This window comes from Malania oleifera, chromosome 13 (assembly GCF_029873635.1).
Source record: "Malania oleifera isolate guangnan ecotype guangnan chromosome 13, ASM2987363v1, whole genome shotgun sequence".
NCBI classification, from domain to species: Eukaryota; Viridiplantae; Streptophyta; class Magnoliopsida; order Santalales; family Ximeniaceae; genus Malania; species Malania oleifera.
In genome coordinates this window covers 79,638,768-79,653,666 of record NC_080429.1, presented here as the reverse complement: position 1 = coordinate 79,653,666, position 14,899 = coordinate 79,638,768, and the positions used below count along the sequence as shown (strand labels likewise).

General features: G+C 35.8%; 1 protein-coding gene across 1 annotated transcript; it reads left to right on the top strand.

Annotated features, from left to right (window-relative positions):
* The first annotated feature begins 1,910 nt into the window (after nt 1–1,910).
* On the top strand, nt 1,911–5,364 carry LOC131146122 (receptor-like protein EIX1). The gene has a single exon (XM_058095475.1). It carries the CDS (start codon nt 1,983–1,985, stop codon nt 5,145–5,147), a length of 3,165 nt encoding a protein of 1,054 aa, XP_057951458.1. The 5' UTR covers nt 1,911–1,982; the 3' UTR covers nt 5,148–5,364.
* The last annotated feature ends 9,535 nt before the right edge of the window (nt 5,365–14,899 follow it).

Genomic DNA, 14,899 nt, shown 5'->3' with positions numbered 1-14,899 from the left:
ATAATTAAATGTTTCGATATTTCATTATATTATGCCTAAAACATTTGCTACTACTGATACTCCATAATAGTCTATAATTATTCAATCATAAACCATGAGGTACCAGTGCTTTTGATGTCCCAAGACAATATGTCCAAAATATCTCGTTACCAATCAAGCCTCACCACTGCTTGGGTTGGCCTAATTGCTTTCGGTGCTAACCTATTGGAAAGGAAAATAGAGGAAGCTTGCAGTGATAAGATTCCCCATTAAAACAAATATAGTATTCAATCTTAAGTCAATTCTTTAGTAATATCTTTAGACCAACCACTCAGCCAAAAGAGAAAGAAAAAACTAAAAAGGAGATATGCTAAATCATTCACATTAAATGGCAGGGTCCATCATTTATCTTTACAATGACATGATCTATTATTTTCCAGATGAAACAAAAAAAGTAGGAATAGGAATGCAAGTCATGACCCTTGTTTAGGGGCAAATGAAGACTCCAGCTCCGTGTGGAAAATGCAGTCTACTAGGAGAGACTGCTTTTTTGGAAAGATACCAAGCAATCAGTGTCAATATGTCTTACACAAACAATTTCACATTTTGGAAAAACACAAAACACCAATGCTAACAACTTGTTTGACACGGTATAGAATAGTTGTTTGCTAATTAGTTTCATAACCATGGTTGCTTCAAAAAAGATTGAAAATGATGTGTGTGGGACAAATGTGACCTTTGAGTTACAATAAGCATTTTAGACCACATGCATGGCATCTTGAAAATCATATCTTAAGACTGTATTATCTGTTTATATTCAACTAAAATTAATCATTTGATAATTTCACAGTAATAAAGGAGATGTATACAATCGAACAAATCAATATGAATTTTTTCAAGTTTCTTAATAGAACCATTCAACTGAAAAAAATGATATTCCATTCAATTCAATTCACATGATATATATACAAATCAACTTAAACTTAAATGGGGACCCAATGACATGCTATGATTTTTTCGAAAGAAAAAAAAAATTGCAAACAAATTGATCCCGCATCCTCTGAAGTCATGCCCCTTCCTAAGCTCCATGTTGCTTGTTCAATTTAATCATTTCTTTCCATTTGTCTTACATGTAAAACCCATTCCATTCTGTATCCTCAATGATCCTATTGAGCATAAGCTCAGTAACAATTTGAGACTGCTAGGGGCATTTCAAGGTCATACTGGTTTTAGATGGCTATGTTTGACAAAAAGGAAAATTGATTTTCATGCTAAATTGTTTCTGCATGGTTCATGGTCGTAGCCCAGTCTACCCACAGGAATATCAATAAATCATATTTGGACATTATCCTTATTTTCTCCATCTAAACCTTTTCTTTATGTTGCTTTTTTGAGCTTTAGTTAGAACTCTTCCACTGGAACTCTTCTTTTTTGGTTAATTAGTTGGTTTTGTGAGATTTGTTGCATTCAAAACATTTATTTATAGCCTTTTCGTCCGTGGAAAGATTGTGATTCGTAACATGTCACTAAGAAAATAATTTTTTTTTTTTTTAAATTTTTTTGGTTAATTATTTGGTTTTGGAGAGTGCTGTTTGAGACCACATTAAAATTACGTTAAAATTTAGTTATAAATTTATTTATTTATTTATTCAGAATTTTTTACTAAAAAAAAAAGCATTTGAAAGTAGAATTTCTTGTGGATAAACCATATTTTGAAATTACAAATTTAATACGGACCAAAGTATTTTCCTAGTGCCTTAATTCCTTCCCAACAAATTATGCATCCTCCCCCACCCCAGCTGAGGAATTTTCTCACATTGACCAATCAACGTTGACTTGACTCAGAACATCAAATTAATAATTTCCTAGCAGTGGCTTCATTCCTTCCCCACCCTATATATAAATGTAAATGCAAGCTGCCTCTCATCTTCAAATTCAAAGAACAAAACAAAACAACTCCTTTCCCTAGAAGAATTGAAGTTGGATTTTGTTGGTATATCTCAATGAGATACTCAGCTGCAGTTTTGGGGATTGTTTTTACATTGATTTCTTGGGATGGAGTAAATTCAAATGCCACCCATTGTAAGGCAGAGGAGAGGGAAGCCCTTCTGGACTTCAAGCAATCTCTCACCGATCCTTCCAACCGCCTCTCTTCCTGGGTTGGTGAGGATTGCTGCAGGTGGACAGGAGTTCGCTGCCACAACGCCACTGGCCATGTAATCCATCTCAACCTCTCCAATCCAATATTCCCTATTCATGATGAGGATGGGTATTACTACTATGATTATGAGTCTTTGGTTGCTGCGCAGAACAGGTCCAGTTTGGGTGGGAACATAAGCGGCTCTTTGCTGCAATTGAAACATCTTCAGCATCTGGACTTGAGTCTCAATCATTTTCAGGGACTTCAGATTCCACAGTTCTTGGGTTCCCTCCACAATCTCGCTTATCTTAACCTTTCTTCTGTAGGATTTGTGGGTGCCATTCCTCCTCAACTTGGGAATCTTTCAAGCTTGCATTATCTTGATCTTGGAAGGAATTATGATTTGTACATTACAGATGACGTAAGATGGATTTCTCATCTCTCCTCAATTGAATTCCTCGACATGAGCTTTGTCAATCTCAGCCGGGCATCTAATAATTGGCTTCAGGCAATGAACATCCTCCCTTCCTTATCCACGTTGATCTTGCATTATTGTTCCCTCAGCCATAATCTTCCTCTTTCCCATGTCAATTTTTCTTCCCTTGTCGCTCTTGATCTCTCCGATAACTTTTTCAGGAATTCTTCCACATTTGGATGGCTCTCCAGTCTCACTTCTCTTGTTTCACTCAATCTGCGTATGACCTATTTTACAGAGGGTTCGATCCCATTATATCTTCAGAACATGTCCACTACTCTTCGATCCATGGACCTTTCATATTGCAATTTGAACTCTACCACACCGAACTGGTTTTCTGGTCTCTCTTCTATTGTTTCCCTTGATCTGAGTCATAATCGAATTCCTGGTTTGCTTCCCGCCCCTCTACGGAACCTAACTACTCTTCGGTTCCTTAATCTTGCTGGTAACCAATTTAACTTTGCAATACCAGAGTGGTTGTACGACATGACCGGCCTCCAAAGTCTCGATCTTTCTTCCAATCATTTTCAAGGATCAATTTCTAGTGCTATTGGCAACCTGACATCACTCACAATACTCCGTCTTCCTTTCAATCATTTTCAAGGATCAATTTCTGGTGACCTGACATCACTCACAGAACTCCGGTTATCTGGCAATGACTTTGAAGGAGGGATTCCAATATCCTTGGGAAACCTCTTCAATTTGAGAGTTTTAGATTTGGCAGGGAACCAACTCAGTGGAGACATTTCTGAAAATTTTGGAGATTATTCATTTGATTCGTGCGCCAAGGAAACACTAGAGTCAGGCCAATTGCCCAAGCATCTCGGAGAATTTAAAAGTTTGTCCGTGCTTGATATTTCCTGCAACTCCATTTCAGGCCCACTTCCAATGTCTATAGGGAAATTATCATCCTTGAGGGTCTTACATATTTTTTCCAATCTTTTCAATGGGAGTATTCCAGAAACTCTTGGGAGTCTCTCTAAATTGGAAAGTGTGGACATCTCTAACAATTCCATGGAAGGCACCATTTCAGAAGTTCACTTTGCAAATCTGACAAGACTGAAGGATTTCTTTGCTGATTCAAACCCATTGGCCTTGAAAATAAGCCCCAATTGGATTCCTCCATTTCAACTCCGTCTAATTTCACTGAGCTCAACTCATATGGGACCTCAATTATTTCCTTCATGGCTTCAAACACACAGGGAATTGATAGCTTTATACCTATCAAATGCTTCAATATTAGGTGTAATCCCAACTTGGCTTTCCAATATGTCCCAACTTTCCAATGTGGATCTATCTCAAAACCATATCCAAGGCCCATTGCCTCCTATGCCTGCTACACTAAGCTATTTAGATCTTTCAAATAATTACTTGAATGGATCTCTTGTTCCCTTCTTGTGCAATAAAATGGTAGATTTGGAATCTAATTTATACCATTTAGATCTATCAAAAAATTTTTTGTCTGGAGAAATTCCTGATTGTTGGATGAATTGGAAAAATTTATTGACATTGCGATTGGACAACAATAATTTGGTAGGAAAAATACCAAGTTCCATGGGTTCTCTAACTCGGCTTGGATCACTACACTTGAGCAAGAACAAGCTCTCTGGAAACTTGTCTACCACATTGTCAAGTTTTCATTATTTGAAAGTTTTGGATCTTAGTGAAAATAAATTTTCTGGAAGAATACCGTTATTGATAGGAGAAAGCCTACCCCAACTTCGAGTCCTTATTCTTCGCACAAATAAGTTGAGTGGCAGTATTTCCATCCAGCTCTGTCATCTCTATTCTCTTCAAATCTTGGACCTTGCACACAACAATCTCTCTGGAGCCATTCCGACATGCTTTGGTAACTACAGTGCAATGATTAACAGACCAAAATATTTAGACAAATTTTTTTACAATCATACAAGTACACCCTTAGAAAAAGCAATGGTTGTGATAAAGCAATATCAGTATGAATTCAGCAATTCTCTCTCTCTATTAACAAGCATTGACATTTCATGCAACAACTTGTATGGAGAGATCCCTGCAGAGTTGACCCATCTTAAAGGTTTGTTATCCCTAAACTTATCCATGAACAAACTTCAAGGAAGGATCCCAGATAAAATTGGCAACATGACATCACTGGAGTCTGTTGATTTATCAATGAATAAACTTTCAGGCATAATTCCTCAAAGTATGTCAAGTTTGACATTCTTGGAATATTTAAATTTGTCATACAATAACTTATCCGGAAGAATTCCTTTAGGTACCCAGATCCAAGGCTTCACTTCACTCAGTTTCATTGGCAACCATGAGCTCTGTGGTCTACCATTGGCAGATGAATGCACAAAAGCTAAAACACCTCTAGTTCTAAAACCAAGTTGGCACAATGAAAGAGATGGATGGATTGATATGAGGTGGTTCTATTTGGGCATGCCATTTGGATTTGTTGTGGGTTTTTGGGCTGTTTTGGGTCCTTTAATGTTGAACAAGGTTTGGAGATTGGCCTGTTTTCAATTCTTGGATGACTTGAAATACAAGTTGTTTGGTGGGTTTAGATTTGTTTAAAGTTTTTGTGTTTTTATCTAGGTCTGTTTAGATTTGTTTCTTATTTAGCATTGTGTAAATTTGTGGTCTTGGTTTGGTTGGTTGTTGGTGTTGTTTTTGGGAGGGCTTTAATTTCTTTATCTGTAATCTCCCAATGTTTATCTTGCAACCACGGTATTCCTCCGCCAAAAGTGAGGGCATATCAATAAAGATTGCGTTATTCAAAAAAAAAAAAAAATTGTATGTAAATGTTTAGTTTATAAGTTTGCACTATGCAATATTATTTGTGCAATTTTTAAAATTTATCATCATATAAATTACAACTTCATATAGTACTAGAAAGATGATCTCATAGATTTATCTCTTAGCTATTAGGCCATTACATCTATTCGTAATGCTATTGTACGTCACTAGTCCATTCAGCAGTAGTAAACTAGGTTGAGTAGGTGGGCACATGTATGCTTTTTAGATGTGATCGATATTCGTGTTTTCCAATTAATTTTCATAAATTTATGGATTGATCATCATGTTTGCTCAATTTCTTCCCAAATATATTATCAACTAAACTGCAAAGCAGAAGTAGACAAGATATATAAACCTAAAAAAAAAATGGAACATAATGTATATATATTCCAATTCAAAACCCAAGATATCTAATAATTCATTTGTGTCAACTTTTAAACACTTTATTCCTGGTTATCCTTAATATATTATAAGAAATATAATATTGATAGTTCATTTAGACAATTAGAAGGAATATTGTCTTTTCACTTTAGCTAAACCATTTGCAAAATTGGGATAGTGTTTGAGAACAAAAAATTTTGACCTTGGATTTGGATTCGTATCCATTTTATAAATACTTTTAATATAATTATATTCTAAGCTTTGTGCAAATCTACACAAATACAAATTTGTGGTCTGAAGTCCATGCTCCTAAACACAAGATATGTAATCACCTACTTTCTTGGAGTCTAATAATTTATTTAAATTTCTTAGTAAAAATTTATTGTTCTCCTTAAAATTTTCATTTGAACAAAACTCAAAAAGTAGTTGAAGATATAAGATACTCATATGCACTACTTTGAGAATAAAGCTCTAAAGTTGTAAGGAGAATATAGAGACAATGTTGACTTGATGGTGTCAACTTGATACTAATGACCTATAGATGTGTGATGCATTTAGGAAATTGTAACTTTTAGTTATACTCGTAATAGTAGTTTCTCACAAATTCAAGAATCCTATATTTATTTCTATCAAATTTTGGTGTCCTTTTGAGTGCATCCATGCGTCTATGCGTGTGTATGATCATTTAAAGATACTTCTAGCCCTGTCTTTGATACATCATTCTATTCTTCTATTTTTTGTTTAATTATGTGTTTGTATCGATGAATTTTTTTCATTATTTGTCAATAAAGCCATCTTGGTACTCATCTTCTTTATTTATGTTGACATTTTGTATGGTTGATGTTCATCTATTTGCCTCTTATGTTAATTCCTTGAACAAACTCTAATGATTTGAGACGACGACAACGACAAAGTGGTGACGGTGAACCTCTGTCGGCGATATACGGTGACGGAAGACATAAGTCTACCGCAGGTTTGGTTTTTTATTATTGTTTATTTGTTATTTTGTTTTTTTGGTATTCAATATGGAATAACTTTTAGTCATGACCCCATCTATGGTAGCTATTACCGGAGGGTTGAGGGGAGGTGTCAACGCTAGCTTATGGGTTGAGGGGAGTGGTTCAGGGGAAAATAAGGTCGAAAAGGGGGGAGGTTTCGCTGGGGGAAAATCGTTTGCGGAAGCCTTGAAGAGGCCAATCCCATCTTCAAAATTCAAAATCCCGTTGAGGAAACCGGAATTAATTAATGAAGAATTAGGTTTTGTTTTCTCGGATGTGGAGATGGAAAAGGCCGCTGAGGATCTGAAGTTTGCGTTGGTTCTTAAATTTCTTTCTGTAAGGTTGTCTATTGATGTCCTTCGGAGGCATATTATCCAATCATGGGGTCTCTCTGTAGTCCCAATGATAAGTTTTATGGACAACTACCATGTTTTGTTGAATTTGGTATACGAAAAGGATTACATTCATGCATGGGCATGAGAAGGAAGATAGGTGGCAGGGTGCCAATTTCGGCTTTTTAACTGGTCTATGAATTTTGATGTAAACAAGGAGCCATTGATTGCATGTCAGTGGATTTTCCTACTAGGTTTGCTTTTACATTTATATAGAATGGACTATTTGCAAAGTTTGGCCACTAGGTTTGGTAGATTCCTGGGGACAAATAATGCCACATTATATAGAACACGCGCCACTGGTGCGAGAATATGTGTTGAAGTGGACTTGCAAAAAGATCCTGTGGAGGGTTTTCCGTTGGTGGTAGGACAAAAGCAGAATTGGCAAAGGGTAATATATGAGAAAAGAGGTTTCTATTGTTATAAATGTTGTAGACAAGGTCATAATGAAGTAGTATGCCGATTTGGAGTTAAGCCTAAGGATAAAAGAAAGGTAGGTATGAGGAAGGAGGGAGATAAGAGGGTTTGGAAAGAAGTGGGTAGAAAAAAGAATATGTTAGTTGAAGTGGAAGGTCCTGTTTTGAAGATTCAGGTTCAGAGGATGGAGGAGAAGAAGGATTGAAATGTGAGTGGGCTGTGGAAGGAGATTGAGAAAAATAAAGAAATTTTGAATGAGGTTAATAATGTGGGCACTCAAAAAGTGGATGAAGTTAATTTGATGGAGAAAAAGAGTGGAGAGAAAGTCAATTGTTGTCAAGACTAGAAATCAGAGGTAGTAGGGGTGCAGGTAGAACTGGGAGGTTGCTCTAGGTCTGCCCAGGAAATCGAAGTTGCTGATGAAGGAGAGAGGGGAAAAGTTGAAAAGGACAAGGATGGGGAGGTGATTTTGGTGGAGGAGGTGGATGAGAGAGAGAGTGATGTGGAGGGTGTAGGGTGTAGGGAGAATTATGATGTGTTTTCTGAGAGAGATATGGAGGTTTGCATTAATACTCAAAAAGAATATCATTCTATTCTAGGTAATCTCACAATGGGTGAGTCGGAGGGAAGATATAAAGATAATGGTCAAGTGAAAAAGTCTAAGAGGGCTAAGGCAGTGCCTCAAAAGTTGAACTTATGATGGAAAAAACTATGTTTTGGAATTTAAGAGGGTTGAGCACGTCGAAAAGAAGATTGAAACAAATTGTGAAAGATTAGAAAGTTTCGATTTTGGCAGTTTCAAAACCTTTTCAAGATATAGAAAAGATAAGAAGGTGGGCAGTGTATTTGCAATTTACTAACTTTTGCTCTAATGTAGAGGAAGGTGAGAAGATTTGGTTGTTTTGGAAAGAGGATGTTCAAGTGGATTGGGTAGGTGCCTCCAATCAATGTGTGATGGTTTTGTTAACAGAGGATAGAGGGCCCTTGCTTCTTACTTTTGTATATGTCAAATGTTATCGTATTGAGAGAAGAGATTTTAAATTCAAACTTATATTTTTTGTGCTTCAAACTTTCTATAAAATTGGGAAACACTCCAAGCCACTTGGAGAACATGAAATAGAGTTGATTTATCATCTATAAATACCCCCCCAAGGCTAAGGATTAAACACACCAAGAAAATATAGCAAACAAGCTTTCTTGCTCTCAAATCTCCCAATTCTCTCAAAGCTCTCTTATGCAATCAATTTCCAAGTTTCACTACTAAGATTTGCTGTGAATTTATCAAGAAAATTTTGAGCCTACTCTTAATTCTTTCAACGTAGAAAGAAGGCTTACGGTGATATCTTCTTGAGCTTCATATTTCCATATTGTGAATTTGATTGAAGTATATAGATTTAACTTGTACTAATTAGCTCTTTGTGTGAGCATTCTTTGTACACCTCTATTTGATTTATATGTTGTAGATATTGACAGTTCAAGGTTATTTGGATTGTTGGCTAAGCACGGGGATATCACTTAGAGAGGTGGGCTCTAGCCTAATTGAAGGAGTGACCGAACGAGGGTACATCGTTTGGAGAGGCGGACTCAAGCCAACTAAAGGAGTGTGTAAACGGTGTTGTTCCGCTCGGAAAAAGAACTGGTTTTAGTGAATCCTTTGGTGGTTTGCCAAAGGTAGGGACATAGACTGGGTATAAGTCGAACCTCGTAAAAATCGTGGTCTCACTCTCTCTTTCCCTTACTCTTTATTTTCAGCACATATAAATTGCGTGGATGATTTAATTTCTTAATTATATATATTACGCATATTTGGAAATCAAGTAAACTTAAAGTTTAATTTTGATTTGGGATTGCGGAAACCAAAAGGGTGTACATTGGTTAAACCCTACTTTGCGGAAACCATAAGGGAGTACGTTACTTAGTTAACACACAAAGATAAATTTACTAAGAGTTTGTTTGGATTCTAAATTTTGGGAAGAGTGTGAATGTTTTGTTGAATGTTAAATTCAGAAACAAATTACATTCTCTACAAGGCTTACAAAATTGTATATGCAGGGCTGCAAACAAAATAACCATCTTGATTGGATATTGTGGTTGATTGAAAAATTGATTGGTTTGATTGATTGATTGATTACTTAATTGTTTAAATACTTTATTAGTATATGGTTGTGAATTGTATATTATTTTAAGTATTGGTTGTGTATTTGGTAAACCAACAAGAAGTCAAGAATACATTAAAAAGAAGTAAAAGAAATTTTAAAATCCAATTCACCCCCCTTTTGGGATTACACCTTAGTTTTCATAATGATTTTGTATTCATCATTGATATTGTTGCTAGTATATGTGTGATCCTTTTATATAATGTTTATTTCATTGCGCATTGTTGGAAGAGACCCTATTTTCACAACAGGTGGGAATAAAATGTCCATGCTTTATGGGAATTCTTACATTTTCATGAATGTGAATATACCCGCCACATTAGATTCCATAGTCAAACAAACATGAAAATGAGATGCCATGAGCATCACAATTCTAATAATCTTGAAAAATGCTGTGAAACAAATCCCCCTAGTGGTTAGCTTTGTAAAGTATGATATATGGATAAAATTTATGATATATTATGTACGTAGCTTTTAGTAAGATTTATATTTACTTGTAAATTGTCATTAAGTTAAAATTTATTTTAAATTGAGAAATGAAAAAAATGGATGATGATACTTCTCATATATATATATATATATATATATATATATATATATATTAAAAGGTTAAGTGAAACTTATTGAAATAACTCATAAGAAAGGAGCTTGAGATAGAGCAGAATCAGTACAAGGAAATTGAGAAGAACAATTTAAAATAAATACTTAGGTATTTAATGTCTGCCGAGATGATGTGCAGGTATTCTAATTGGAAGATCATAGTAATAGCACAAAGAGGAACTGAAGCTGAAGACTCAATTTACGATTGTATTGTATTTCATTTCTATGCAAACGGTCTGTAATAGTAATTAAGGCTTATGACTTGTAATAATTGCATGCATCACCTGCATGATTTAATAGGTAAGTTCAAATTGAAATATAATTAAAAATGACCTTAGAAAGACTTTAGGGATTACCCTTCGGTCGACCGACACAAGATTTTTTCGATGTTTTGAAAAAGGCCTAGAAATGACCCTAGGACACTCACCATTGCAATTGTATGTGTTAGGCACTTGAATATGGTGATTGTGTATTGAAAAAGGACCGAAATGCACAAGTTAGGCACTTTCGGTCGATCGACCTAGGGAGTTCATTTTGGCCCTGGTCGACCGAATCAGGTCTAGGTCAACATGTTGACCGCAGTCCGGTTGACCGAGTTTCTAAAGCTCATTTTACCCCAGTCGACCGAAACCTCTTGAAGTCAACAGTTTGACTTCCTAGTCGACCGAGTAAATTTTGTATTACACCAACTTGGTCGACCGAGGGTCCTCAAGAGTTGGCCCAACAATCTGGTTGACCGAGAGGCTCAGTTCATTTTCCTTTGGTCGATCGAGCCATGTGAATTGAAAAATCCACCTTCTCCTGGTCGACCGACTGAGTAGTTCAAAAATGGCCCAATCGACCGAACCATATGAACTTCGATCGACCGAAAAGGTTTCTAGTCGACAGGACCTCTCGGGTTGCCTTGATTTTTTACCGTGGTTAATAATTTTAAAACATGATTAAAATGACTAATACTTCATTAAACTTTTCTAATAATCCCAGCTATGTCCCCAATGGTTATATTTCATGGGATGTCTATATATACCCCCTCATTTGGGATTATTAGTACATGATTAGTCACTTTGATTAGGAGAGATTCTATGAAATTTCCAAAACCTATAATACTTATATCTAAGCCCCAACCACTCATACTTACTTTCTCTTATTGCCAAAAGTCATTTGTAAGTTGATTGAGTGTTTATTACTATAGGTTCGCTCTCCTATTTGTATTTGATTGATTCGATTTTAACGAGAGCTAAACTAGAGTATTCTTAGGGGGCTTTGTTCATAAGCCTATCCTAAGAAGACTCGCCGAAGTTTTTGAGTATTGCATTTGTGTTGCAATATTTTAGGAAACTTGTATTTGTCTTTGTGTTACAAAAACTCTTTCAAAACATACTCAAATATTTTGTGTGATTTATATTGATATATCTTTGAGAAGATATTTTCGTTTGTAATATAGATCTTTGTTGCAATATCTATTTGCATATCATTTGCTGAATACAAAGACTATACATCTTTTGCAAACCAAGCATATACATTATCTGATCTACGTGACTGAGATATCATACTGATCAATATACTTGAGACTCACTTGATATCTTTGTGTGAACATCTTGGTTGAATATCTTGTGATGCAAAGATTGTTTGATTGGTACTCTCACGCACTGATTACATCGATAGCAAATATTTAGTTGAGAGCTGATATATCTTAAACCACATTGAGCTTACATATTAAATCATATTGTGGTGTATGTGAATGAGCGTATCTGGGTACACATCTGCTTTACTTGAAAGCATAATCACTGTACCATTTCATTTATTGAGCAAAATTGTTGTATACCAGGCATGAGCCTGAAGAGGGAGACTAGCCCTTTGAAATAGTCCCGGATTGGCTTAGACCCGGTTAGGAAAGCTAGATGTGCCGTTCTGTTAAGGCGTGTAGATTTAGGTCAGCCCCGCAAATTGACCTGGTTGTTAAGGTTGAGGTTAGCCCTGTGCTAATTGACTGGGTTGTAATCGGTGCCGCTCCACCCTTAAGTGAGCCTTTAGTGAAATACTTGGGCTTGCGAGTTAGAGGCGGGGATGTAGGCACAGTTGGCCAAACCCTGATAACATATCGTGTGTTTATTTATATTTCTACATTTTATATTTACCGCACGTTTATGTTATTATATGAATGATTCGCTTGATTTAAATTTCCATATATTATATTTATCGGTGTATTTGGAACTGCATAGAAAGACCCTAGGTTGTAATATTCTGCTAACATCTAGTTCAACCTAAGAGAAAAGTTTAAAATTCCAATTCACCCCCCCTCTTGGGAATACACCAATTCTAACAAAAAGCAATGAAATCTTTCCATTCCATTGCTATAAAACTTAAATTAGGTTTGTTTTAAAAGAATAGATTGTTCAAAATATTCTTATAGATACATAGGAGAAGCAGTGTCGTGTTTATCTTGAAAAATTCTTACATTTCTTTGCTATTGAGATTGAAAATTTAAGCTTTCTGCTCTTTCCCTTGCTTTTCGATAGAACCCAATTGTTAAGCATTCCTTGAAATGTTTTTGGCATAAACCACTGCAGCTTAATGCTATGTAAAATGAGGTTCCAAATTTGTGAACTGAACTAGCATAAATGAGAAGATGATCAACTGTCTCCCCTTCCTTTTTACATAAGTGATAGATTGAGGGAAATTGTCATCCTCTTCTCTACAAGTCGTCCATGGTGAGAAGTCTATTTTTGGAAGCCAACCCATGAAGATTGAAACTTTAAATGGAATGAAAGTGTTCTAGATTAATTTTCTAATTTAATTTTCTAATGAAGGCATATAAAGCAAATTAAGAAAACCAGACTAAACATGATCTTGAACCAAATGACAGTCTATTTCAATATGTTTGGTTTGTTTGTGAAAGACTAGATTCGAGGCAATGTGCATAACAGATTGGTTATCATGGTATAAGGCTATAGATTGCAGATGAGAAACATGGAGATCCTTAAGTAAAGATACTAGACAAACTAGCTCACATGTAGTAGAAGCCATAGCCTTATATTTAGTCTCAGCAGAGGATCTAGATACTGTTGTTTGCCTTTTAGAACGCCACAAAATGAGAGATGAACCAAGAAAGACACAAAAACCAGTAAAAGATCTTCGAGTTGTAGAGCAGCTGGCCCAATCTGAGTTAGTGAAAGCAATAAGTTGAAAACTTGAGCTACTTGAGAAGAACAATCCTTGACCAGGACTAGATTTGAGATAACGTAATACACGTTCTGCAGCTTGGAAATGAGGAGTACGTGGATTGGCCATAAACTAGCTTAGAACTTGAATGTTGTAGGTCAGGTCAAACCGAGTGATAGTAAGATATAGCAAGTGACCAACCAGCTTTCTATAAGGTAATGGATCACCAAGTAACTCACCATCTTCATTGGTAAGTTTGAGATTCTGCACCATTGGAAAAGCAACTGGTTTACATCCTAAAAAACCTGAATCTTGTAGAATGTCCAAGGCATATTTCCACTGACAAAGAGAAATACCCTTTGAAGAACAAGCTACCTCCAAACCCAAGAAATAAGGCAAGGAACCAAGAACCTTAATCTTAAACTTCTCATTAAGAAATGATTTAATGGTAGTAATGCAAGAAATATTAGAACTAGAAATTATAATGTCATCAACATAGATGAGAAGAGCTATAAAATTAGCACCATTAATAAGAGTAAACAAGCAAAAATCAGCTTTCGATTGAGTGAATCCATAAGAGAAAAGTGCTTAAGTGAAGAAGGTATGATATTCAATTCGAGAAGGCAGATGAGCTTCCGAGAAAGCTTAGAGGTATATTAAGACTTGATAGTCTTGGCTTCCCTAACATTAGATGTTTATGTTTTGTCTTTCACCCTTCCTTTCAGTTAGTTTTATGTAGTTTGCTTGGATGTTTGAGTTAGGCTTGTTTAGTTTGGGCCGTTTGGTTAGTGTTGTTTAGTTTTGATTTCTTTCTGTTTATGGTTTATGTTTGTGGTTTGTTTTGGGAGGGTTTTTTTTTTTTTTTTTTCTTCTTATTTGTAATCTCCAAAAGGCTTTGAAATATAACTACGGTTTTCCTCTGCCACAAGTGAGGGTTTATTACTAAATTTGGGACGGGACCACTATGTGGGTGGCTATTGACTCTTTGTTAAAAAAAAAAAAAAAAAAGCTTAGAAAACCATTGACGTGAAGTTTGCTTTAAACCATATAAGCTTTTAATCAATCTACAAACCATATTCGCCCCCTGAGCTGCAAATCCGAGAGGAAGCTTCATATACACTTCCTCAGACAAATCATCATGAAGAAAAGCATTATTCACATCAAGCTGGTGAACAAAGAGATTCTGGGAGGCAACAACAGCAAGTAAACACTGAACATTGACAAGCTTAGCAACCGGTGAAAAAGTTTCAATGTAACCTAGGCCTTCACGTTAAGTATATCCTTTGGCTACCAAACAGGCTTTATAACATTCAATTGAACCATCTAAACGATATTTAATCCAATAGACCCATTTACAGCTAATAGGTTGATGTGTGGGAGGCAAAGCAGTGATAGTCCATGTATGATTTTCTTTAAGAGCCTTA